This window comes from Mauremys reevesii, linkage group 22 (genome assembly GCF_016161935.1).
Source record: "Mauremys reevesii isolate NIE-2019 linkage group 22, ASM1616193v1, whole genome shotgun sequence".
In the NCBI taxonomy this organism is placed as follows: domain Eukaryota; kingdom Metazoa; phylum Chordata; order Testudines; family Geoemydidae; genus Mauremys; species Mauremys reevesii.
In genome coordinates this window covers 1,182,664-1,193,254 of record NC_052644.1, presented here as the reverse complement: position 1 = coordinate 1,193,254, position 10,591 = coordinate 1,182,664, and the positions used below count along the sequence as shown (strand labels likewise).

Below are 10,591 nucleotides of genomic sequence, written 5' to 3'. Positions count from 1 at the left end.
TGCTCTGACACGGCTCCTCCTGCCCGGGCACAACCTGCCCTCTAGCGGGAGGAAGCCGGCGCTGGGAATGTTTCTTCCCAGGCACCCGCCTCTCCCCTCACCCTGACCGAGTAGCTGGACCCAGGAGGAGCCTGCAGGAGCCGGCAGCTGGCCAGGATGGGACCTTGGGGGGGGGGGGGTTGCTCCAGGGAGGAGTCAGTGTCCTACAGACAATGAGGAGCCAGGCAGGGGCCCGGCGATGGCCCCGGGAAGTGGGGAGGGCGGGAACGCTGCCCTCGCGCCTCGGCCTGTCCTGTGCTCGACGCCAGGGCAAAGCACAGCGGAGCGGCCGCGGCCCCGGGGCCACCACTGCACTCGGTGCACAGGGCCGGCGCGCCGGGCCCCACCTGCCCAGCGCCAGGGAGCAGAGTTCAGGGCTGGCGGCGAAATCTGCCCGGCTGTGCCCAGGAACAGCAGTCGCGGGTGAACTCTGCCCTACAGCCGGGGCCGGGCAGCCAGATCCAGCCTCCTTCCCCTCGCTGCCGGCCACGGGCAAAGTCCCAGCTGCTGGTAACCCCCGAGCAGCGCGGGCACGTGGGCAGAGCCGCCAGGCTCCCGGTGCATCCCCGGGGAGCGGCAGCCGCCCCCATGCACAGCCAGGGGGGGCCCGGACTCTAATCCTGGCTCTGCCTTGTGCCCGTGCCCGTACCCACAGCGCCCCTGGATACAAACGGCGATGGGCCCATGGCCGGAGCCACCGCCCTGGGGGTGCGCCAGGCCCGGGAAGCCCGCGGAGGGGCCCTGGGGCAGACCCCGGGCTGCGGGGTGCAGGCGCCCGCCAACCCCAGCCCACTGCACATTGCCAGGGGCTGCGGCCAGAGCCCAGGTGAAGCAGCTGCTACCCCATGGGGGGCGGGAGGGCCCAGGGGTGCTGACAAGACCCCCCTGTTCTAAGCTACCCCTCCCTCTGAGGGCTGTGCAGCCAGCAGGGGTGGGAGGCAGGACGCCTGGGTTCGAAGCACCGGGCAGGGGTGTGACAGAGTGGGGACGTCCCAGCACCCTGGAAGGGAACAGTCATCGCCCGCTGGGCCCAGAGGCGGCCGTGACTGCTGGCGGTTACACAGTGAGTCAGGGGCCGAGACAGGAAGAGAACCCAGGCATCCGGGCTCCCAGTCCCACCCCCACTCTAACCACCAGCTCTCACTCCCCTCCCAGAGCCAGGGATGGAACCCAGGAGTCCTGGCCCCCAGCCCCCCCGCTCTAACCACTAGCCCCCACTCCCCTCCCAGAGCCAGGGATGGAACCCAGGAGTCCTGGCTCCCAGCCCCCCTGCTCTAACCACTAGCCCCCACTCCCCCCCCCCCGAGCCGTGAGGGTTCCCCTGGAACCAGAACCAGCTTCACAGGCCCGAGCGGGGGCGCCGGGCACGTGGGCTCCGGTCCAGGCCCGAGCGGGGGCGCCGGGCGCGTGGGCTCCGGTCCAGACCCGAGCGGGGGCGCCGGGCGCGTGCCGGGCGGGTGGGCTCCGGTCCAGACCCGAGCGGGGGCGCCGGGCGCGTGGGCTCCGGTCCAGGCTCGAGCGGGGGCGCCGGGCGCGTGCCGGGCACGTGGCTCGGTCCAGGCCCGAGCGGGGCGCGTGGGCACGTGGGCTCGGTCCAGGCCCGAGCGGGGGCGCGGGGCGCGTGCCGGGCACATGGGCTCCGGTCCAGGCCCGAGCGGGGCGCGCTGGCGCGCCGGGCACGTGGGCTCGGTCCAGGCCCGAGCGGGCACCGGGCGCGTGCCGGGCACGTGGGCTCCGGTCCAGGCCCGAGCGGGGGCCCCGGGCGCGTGCCGGGCACGTGGGCTCAGGTCCAGCCCCGAGCAGGGGCGCCGGGCGCGTGCCGGGCACGTGGGCTCCGGTCCAGGCCCGAGCGGGGGCGCCGGGCGCGTGCTGGGCAGCCCGCGGGTAAGCGACCCAGGGAAGAGCCCCAAGGTAAGAGGAGCAGCTGGGACCGGAGGCTGGCGCGGCCGGCGGCGGGAAGGGCTTGTGGGGGAAGGAGGCAGCGGGAGCGGGGTGCAGAGCCAGGGCTCTTATTTTCCTTTCAAAGCAGTTCGGCTTTCGGGAGCTTCCGACACTTTCGCTGTGGCTCAGACAATAAGTTACTTCCAAACCGTTCAGAGCCCAACCTGGGACCCGCCCCAGGCCAGGAAACGGCCTCTTACCGCTCCCCCCCCCCCCGAACGGCTCATCTAGCTGGGCTGGGGGTGAGACGGGGGCAGGGCAGTGGGGAGGGGCTCACTGAACACGTTGCCATTCTCAGCTCTTGCTCTTGGGCCGGGGGCTACGGTGGCTTTAAGGCCCCTTTGCGCTCCCTGTATTCTGAGCCCTGGTGTCAGTTAGAGCAACCTCGGGGCCGCTCTAACTGATGCTTCTCCCCCTATGGGCCCCAGGGGGCTGAGAACTGCCACAGCCCAGTGTGCTCCAGCCCCCCCCCGCGATCCGCCCCCCCCCCCATCAGGGGCTGGGAGCAGGGCCGTTACACCAGCTCCGCGCTGACCAGGGAGGCCCCTACGCACGGGAATCCTCGGGGGCAGGGCAGGGCACCCCAGGGCAGGGCAGAGGGTCCCGAGCCTGGCTGAGAATTCAGGCCGAGGCCCAGAGGGCCGGGTCTGCAGCAGGTATCAGCCGGCTCCACTGACAGCAGGATCGGGCCCCATATAAATTAGAGGAGGGGTATTTAATACTGTCACCCTCCCTTTGCCCCCCCTCAGAGCGCGTGTCCCCCCACGAGCACGTCCATCAGGTAGTCCAGGTCGCTCATGTCCAGCCGGTCTTCGGCGCCGGCGAGCGCCTTGCTGTCCGAGTCCTCCGCACCGGAGAAAGCCTTGAAGCCGGAGAGGCTGGTGGGCGACCACAGGTCGCAATCGTACATGGAGGTGTCGATGTCCTCAAAGATGTCCTCCAGGCCGTCCTCCAGCAGGTAGCTGGCCGAGCTGAGCAGCTCCAAGGGGCCCAAGCAAGGGGCTGAGGTCCTAGCCGGCTCCTGCCTGGCTCCAGACGCGCCGGCCAACGGCTGCTCCTCTTCGGGCCGGGCGGGGCTCAGCACCTCCACCTGACCCAGGTCCTCCAGGATGGTGGAGATGGAGGTGTCCATGGTGGAGAGGAGGAGATCGTCCCCCTGGCTGTCGGAGGGTGGCTGCCGGCAGGGCTCCAGGCTACTGTCCCTCGAGTCTGAGACAGGGGCAGGAGAATCCACCACGGACGGGGCCTCGGGGCTGTCCGGCCCCCCCGGCCCCCCGGCCTCCCGCTGCATCTGGTCCTGCATCCGGCGCAGGGTGTTGGCCACCAGCACCAGGTGCCGCAGGTTGGGTTCCACATGCCGCAGGCTCTGGTGCAGCTTCACCATGGAGATGTTGAACAAGGAGCTGGCCGGGGCGGCGCCGGGGTCTCGGGGCTCCGGATCGCCGCCCTCCATCTCCCCGCGCGGGCGCTTCACGCCTTTGGCCAGCATGGGTCTGCAACAGAGACGGGAGCAGTGAGTCCCACCGGCCTGCGGCCTCGAGCACGGCCAGCCCCAAGGCACGGCCGTCTGACCGCAGGGCACAGGACTCCTGGGTTCTCTCCCCGGCACTGGGAGGGGAATGGGGTTCAGTGGTTAGAGCAGGGGGGCTCGGAGCCAGGACCCCTGGGTTCTCTCCTCAGCTCTGAGAGTAGAGCTGCATCTAGTGGTTAGAGCGGGGGGGGCTGGGAGCCAGGACTCCTGGATTCTGTCCCCAGCCCTGGAAGGGGAGTGGGGTCTAGTGGTTAGAGCAGGGGGCTGGGAGCCCGGACTCCTGGGTTCTCTCTCCGGCTCTGGGAGGGGAGTGGGGTCTGGTGGTTAGAGCGGGGGAGCTGGGGGCCAGGACTCCTGGGTTCTATCTCTGGCTCTGGGAGGGGAGTGGGGTCTGCTGGTTAGAGTGGGGGGCTGGGAGCCTGGACTCCTGGGTTCTCTCCTCAGCTCTGGCAGGAAATGGGGTCTAGTTGGCGGGGGCTGTGTTATTATTCAGTCTCAGTGGACACAAGACCAGGCAGCTGGGGGGGGAGGGGGGCCTCCATGAGCAGGGGATTAGCCTCCTGGAGCCATTGGGTGGCCCCAGTCGGGGGAGGGTATTTAACTCCTCCCAGCCCCCTCTGAGACCCTCTCCCTGTCCCACCTGGCAGATCCGGGTGCCTGCTGCCACCCGCTCCCTGTGGGAGCCCCACGGCGCAGACCGGGAGCTGAGGCCCAGAGACACTGGCCCAAGGCTGCAGAGAGTCTGTGGCAAAGCAGGGGACCTGAACTCAGGTCCGCCGAGCCCCAGCCACTGCCGCCAGCTGCCCCACGGCTAACCCCCAGCATGGACGGGGCTGACTGGTGACCCCGTTTCAGTTTATGCCACGCTACGCAGTGGGGCTGGGAGTCAGGACTCCTGGGTTCTAGCCCAGCTCTGCCACGGCTGCCCTGTGTGCCCTCGGGCACAAGCCCCACCCCCTTTCAGTGCCTCAGTCTCCCCTGTCACCCCGAGGGACTCACCTGTGCTGTTGTCAGCGAGCTGCAGCCCTTCCCAGAGGGGGCCCGTGTCTGACAGCCCCAGTCCCCTCCAGGCAGCAAAAAGCTGCTCCCTACAGCGGAAAGGGGGGGCACCCCTCTCCCGCAGGCCGACACCCTCCCTCTGGAGCTCTCTTCCCAGGCGGTGGGGGAGGAGACGGGATCCGGCTCAGCCTCCCCCAGCCGAGGCCTCCCTGCGGTTCCTCCCCCTGCCGGAGCTGCCAAGGCTGGAAAGCTCCAGAGAGGAGCCTGGGGGGAGAGACGCGGCTCGATCTGCGCTGGCCTGGGGGGAGGGGGTGTCAGTCAATAGGGAACTCTACAGCCTGGGGGAGGGGGTCTATTCTGACCTATAGAGCCTGCCCTTCCTAAGGGGGGGGCGTTTGTTCAGCCCCTGGCCGCCGGCATTGTACAGATTTTAGCACTGGGCCATATGGTCCCTGGAAGGAGTCTGGGTCCCCCTCCCCTCCCTGCCTTCCCCTGAGGGGTGCCCACACCCTGCAAAGCACAGAGCCCAAGCGGGGCCGGGGATCTGCACTTCCCGCTCCCCCTGGCCAAAGCCCTGCGGGAGGGACAGCTCAGTGGCTGGAGCATTGGCCTGCTGAACCCAGGGCTGGGAGTTCAATCCCTGAGGGGGCCATTTAGGGAACTGGGGTAAAAATCTGTCTGGGGCTCGGTCCTGCTCTGAGCAGGGGGTTGGACTAGTTACCTCCTGAGGTGCCTTCCAACCCTGAGATTCTGTGACACCGCCCCGGCCCCCAACCCGGGGACACAAGGGGGGGTTCCTGACACTCCCTGCCGCCTGCCCCAGGCCCGTGGGATGCAGCAGAGCTGCTGTGCCAGAGACGCCCCCGTGCGTGTGACTCACACGACAGTGTCGGGCGGATGCCAGATGAATCACAGCCCATGGTTTCCAGGCACCAGCTGGGACCTGAGGCACCATTCAAACCAGGGAGCAGGTCACAGGGCTGGTTCCACTCCCAGCTCTGCCCTAGGTGACCTTGAGCACACCCGCTCTGTGCCTCAGTTTCCCCTCTCAGCCTTGCCTGCCCGGGCAGGGTCTCTGCAGCACCCAGGGTGATGGGCCTTGGAGCCCTCGAGGTGCCACCCTAGTATAAATGATTAGTAATCATGGATGTTGTATGATCTTTGCTAGTCGCTGGTATTCGGAGCAGGGCTCCCTTCTCCACGGCCCAGAAATGCCCGGAAGAACTAACAGTCGACGTACTGATACAGTATATGTGTATACAGGGCCGTGATTCCCTAGGGGCTGCTCCCGCCGTACACACCTAATTACAGCTACACAAATAGGGACCTTTGCAAAGCACTTTGCAGAGGAGGCCACTATCGCATCCTCTCTATTGTAGAGATGGGGAAACTGAGGCACAGAGCACCACAACGTGTCCAAGGTCACCCAGCAGGCCAGCGAGAGCCAGGGCTCTGAACCCAGGTCTCTGAAGTCCCAGACAACTGCTGTCCTCCAGGCCACAGCTGCAGCCATGCTGAACTGGCAGCACTTGGCACAAGGAGAATCAGACCCAGGAAGTTTTAAACATGTGCGGCTCCAGGGTGCCAGACTGACAGCTCCAGGCAGTAGCAGCAAGACCCACTTCCCCCACACCCAGCCCCCTGGCAGCATGTCTTGGCCCTGTCCCGGAGCGGATGAGAGAACGAACCCTTTGCTCGGACCCAGGGCTTTGCACTCAGAGGTCTCCCGCCAGCCTGCACATGACGTCGCAATGCCTACAGATGGGGAAACTGAGGCTCAGACAGGAATGTCACTTGCCCAAGGTCACAAAGCAAAGCCAGGTGCCCTGAGTCCCAGTGCAGGGTCCTGTGCTCGGTGCCTGCCAGAAGAGCCATTTGCCCCTGGTCTCGGGGCCCTTGGGAACCTGGACTGGGCCGGCCCCCAGCTCCGGCTGCGCGTTTTACCCCGTTCCATGGCTGGAGGCTGCTGGGGAGCAGGACTGTGCCCCGAGCTGGGCTGGGGGGGGCCACGGCCGGTTCTGATCCCAGCCCCTGGGCTTTCCTCCTGGGCCCAAAGGTTCGTTTCCCAACGGGGCGATTTTGTTTCCTAGGTAGGTTGTTCCCCCTCCCGCAGGCAGAATGGGGCGTTAGACACCCCAATGGGGGAGCCCCCCGGCACCCTTCCCAGGCACCAGAGGGACCCCCCGGTACCCCACTAATCCGGGCACGGCCCCGCGGCACTGGGGGGCCGCCTGCTGCCTGCCCCGTGCTCGGTGCATGGCATGGGGGGGCTGCCCCTGCTCGTGCCTCGCCCCGGGGGGGGGCGTTGCTCGGGGGCGGCAGCCCCACGCGGCGGGGGCGGGTGAGTCACGCAGCAGCCGGAGCCTCCTTCCCCGCCCGGCCCGAGTGACTCACCGGGCTCCGGCTCCCGGCCCCGGGCTCCCCCCGCGCCCCGTCCCGTCCCGGGCAGCGCGAGCCCCGCCGCCGGACCCCTACAGACCCTCATTTGCATACCCGGCTCCTCAGGGCCCAATCAGGGGGGTTTGGAACGCGGCGCGCAGCCAATCAGCAGCCGGCATCTCCCCCCCTCCGGCTCCGAAAGCGACTCGGCCACCGGGAATTGCTACATCTGCCCGGCCGCGCCAGGCCCCGCCCCTCCGATTGTCCGGGGGAAGGGGGAGCAGTACGCCAGCCAATAGCGGGGCTCGGTCGCACGCCTCATCTGCATACAGTGGGCGGACGGGACCGAATCAACACAGCTGGAGGGAGGAGCAGGGTGAAAGGAAATACCAAGAGGCCCTGCCCCACTGCCATCTGATTGGCCAGGACCAAGCGGCTTATCTGCATACAGAGAGCGGACGTGAGCGATTCAAGCGAGAGGCGGGGCGGTCGGTTTGAGTGGCAGGCCCCGCCGGGGGCGGGGTGGGATGAGTTTGTCGGGGCTCAGCCCGCAGCAGCCGGAGTCACGGGGCGGGGGGGGGAGAGGGAGGAGACTCCGGGCATGCCCCGCCCCCTCCTCTCCCCCAGCCCCCTTAGTGCAGCCCGCATTGCTCCAACCAGCCAGCGGCCCATCGACCCCGGGATCCTGCCGCCCCCCCCCGCAGCAGAGCTGGGGTTCCACGCAGGGCGGTTCCAGCCCCTCCCCCCCTGCAAAGCACAGCAAGGGTGGGCCCCGCCGAGCTCCACGCGCGGGCCAGGGGGGCCAGGCAGCTCCCCCTGCCACGGGGTCCCCGGGCGCTGCTCTGGAGCTGCTCCCCACCAAGCCAGGCAGGACCCTGGGAGCCTCCTCTCCCTCGGAGCAGCCTGTCTGCAGGGCAAGCAGCTCCCACGGCTTCACCTCCTGGGTCTCTCCTTGGAGCATTCAGCATCCTCTGCCCCTCCGTGCGCTTCCCACAGCGAGTCCCCCCAGCGGGGTCCTGGGGGGGCCACAGGGTCCTGCCCCCCCACGTCGCAGTCAGACGTGACTCTCAGCCAGCCAGTGACACAGAGGTTTATTCGATGACAGGAACAGGGTCTAACACAGAGCTTGTAGGTACAGAGACCTGGACCCCTCGGCCGGGTCCATTCTGGGGGGCAGTGAGCCAGACCCCCACGTCTGCACTTCACTCCTCGTCCCCAGCCAGCTCCAGACTGACACCCGCCCCAGCCCCTCCTCTCTGGGCTGTCTCTCTTTCCCGGGCCAGGAGCTCACCTGCTCTCTCTGTCTCCAACACCTTTAGCATCCCCTTGCAGGGGGAAGGGCCTGGCCATTAGTTGCCAGGAGTCAGAGTGTCGGCCAGAAACCGAGGCCCCCACACAGTATTCAGAGGAAACATTAAGAACAGCCCCACTTCGTCACACCCTGTCCCCAGGAAAGCACAGCGGGGGGTGGGCTCTGCCGAGCCGCACAGGGTGCTGCACGCGAGGGGCAGGGGGGGCCGGGCAGCCCCCCCCCAGCAGGGCACAGCAGGGGTGGCCCCTGCCAAGCTGCACAGGGTGCTGCACGCGAGGGGCAGGGGGGGCCGGGCAGCCCCCCCCAGCAGAGCACAGCAGGGGTGGCCCCTGCCAAGCCGCACAGGGTGCTGCACGCGAGGGGCAGGGGGGGCTGGGCAGCCCCCCCCAGCAGAGCACAGCAGGGGTGGCCCCTGCCAAGCCGCACAGGGTGCTGCACGCGAGGGGCAGGGGGGGCTGGGCAGCCCCCCCCAGCAGAGCACAGCAGGGGTGGCCCCTGCCAAGCCGCACAGGGTGCTGCACGCGAGGGGCAGGGGGGGCCGGGCAGCCGCAGAGCGTCAGGCTTCATGTGATTTAGAGGAAAGTGAAAGAACAGTCCGGGGCGGAGAAGCGAAAGCGAAAGGGCCGGCGGCATTGCCCTGCGACTGCACAAGGGCCAGGCCTGAGCTGAGCTGGGGCAGGTCCCCAGCCGCTTTCTCTGGGGCCCAGCTTGCGCCGCTCTCAGCACTACACACCAGGCCCACGCCTCCGCCTGACCCGCCGTCAGCCTTTTACAACCATCCCCCCTCTGCTCTGACCTGCGTCACATCAGCCTGCAGCTGCCAGGCCAGAGCCCCGGCTCGCCCCCCTCCACCACCCCCTCGCCCCCAGAACTCGAGCCAAGGAAAGGTCTCTCCTGTCCCACCTCAGCCCTCTAGTATCTCCAGAGCAGCCGAGGTCCCCGGCTGCTTGCCCCACTGTACGCCTGGGAGACGGCCCCTGCCCTGGGCGCACGCAGGCCCCATGGCGGGGACGGGGGGGGACAGAAGCACAGAGACTTGCCCAGGCACCCGGCGCTGTGCCTAGAACCCCGCTTTCCCCGTTCACTTGGCCCTGCTGCGTCTGGAACCCGGGAGCAGCTGCGTGGGCGGCCGGGTGAGACTGGCACCGCGAGGAAAGGCCGCTCAGACAGCGGGCTCGCCCGCAGGCCAGGCCACCGGGGCAGGGAGTGGAAGCAGGTACATTGAGGGGAGCCCTGAGCCCAGGTGCAAGGAGAAATGCACTTCCAGGGAGCCCAGCTCCCCCCTGCAACCCGAAGGGATTCCCAGGCAACCGTTGTCGCCTTTTCAAATGCCCCAGGCAGCCCGTGCTCGCCTGAGCTCTGGCAGAGAAAGGATGAGACACAACCCCCAAGCCACCCCGCCGCGTCCGACCACCCGGCCTGCAGGAAAAACCTGCCCCCCTCCAAAGGTGAGCTTGGGAGCTTAAATTCAGAACTCCGCTGGACACTCAAAGCCATGGTCTCGCCAGACGCTGCTTTGATGGGTCATTATAAACCATCTGCAACCTACTAACCCTCCCTTGGCCTGCGACTGCAGGGGGGTTAATTACCCACCTCATTTCAAGGGGTTTCTTGCAAGGTGCTAACCCTCTTGGTCAGCAATGGACGGAGCAGTGACACGTTACCTTCACCTTTGTCCGGGCTGCAGCAGCTGGAACGCCCGTCCTTCCATCACCCGCGCTGCTCCCACCAAACAGCTCACTTCCCCCCCAGTCAATCTCCATTCGTTTTTATAAACACGATCAGACCCAAGGCCAGATCCCACCAGCTCCCCCAGCACACCAGGGACCTTCAGGGTTAACTCACCAAGCTGCTGGTCTAACATGAACAGTGATGTGGGTATTGGATCCCGTGCCAAGGGCGCTGGCAGCCCGGCTCCGGCTCAGAGGCGAGGCAGGGCTGGCACACAAGTCGCTCTTTACTTTAGCTGAGCGGGAGCTCGTCTGCCTGAACGTTCTGTTCCCAGGTGCTCCCTGGACGTGCAGTTATTGTGTTTGCACTGGCCAGCTGCAGCAGAGAGAACTTCTCGCTCTGCCCAGTGATAGCTTCCAGATGCCGGCAAACCAGCCACGGGGCCAGCAAAGGCAGAGACCAGTTCTTAGGAGCCAGCCGTTTCCTACCGGCTTCAAGACGGGCAAAATCTGAATTTGGAAAAAACTCCCACAAATCGGGCAGTTTCTTCCCTCGTCTTTTCACTCCGCATCTCACGGACAAGTCCTGGCTGTGGCCAGCACTACTAGTTTGTGTGCAAATGTGAGGATGGGAGACCTACGGATTCGCTTATCGCTTGGTTTCCTACATGGGACTCGGCTAGTAGGAGATAGAGCAGGGATCAAAAGGCAAGGAGGGAA

The 10,591-nt window shown here is 67.1% G+C and overlaps 1 protein-coding gene across 1 annotated transcript; it reads right to left on the bottom strand.

The window, feature by feature from the left end:
- Positions 1–2,219: 2,219 nt before the first annotated feature.
- Positions 2,220–6,948, bottom strand: SERTAD1 (SERTA domain containing 1). Its single transcript, XM_039510673.1, has 2 exons — positions 6,905–6,948; positions 2,220–3,473 (listed from the first exon to the last, which is right to left on the bottom strand). Exon 2 carries the CDS (start codon positions 3,467–3,469, stop codon positions 2,726–2,728), a length of 744 nt encoding a protein of 247 aa, XP_039366607.1. The 5' UTR covers positions 3,470–3,473; positions 6,905–6,948; the 3' UTR covers positions 2,220–2,725.
- Positions 6,949–10,591: the final 3,643 nt, after the last annotated feature.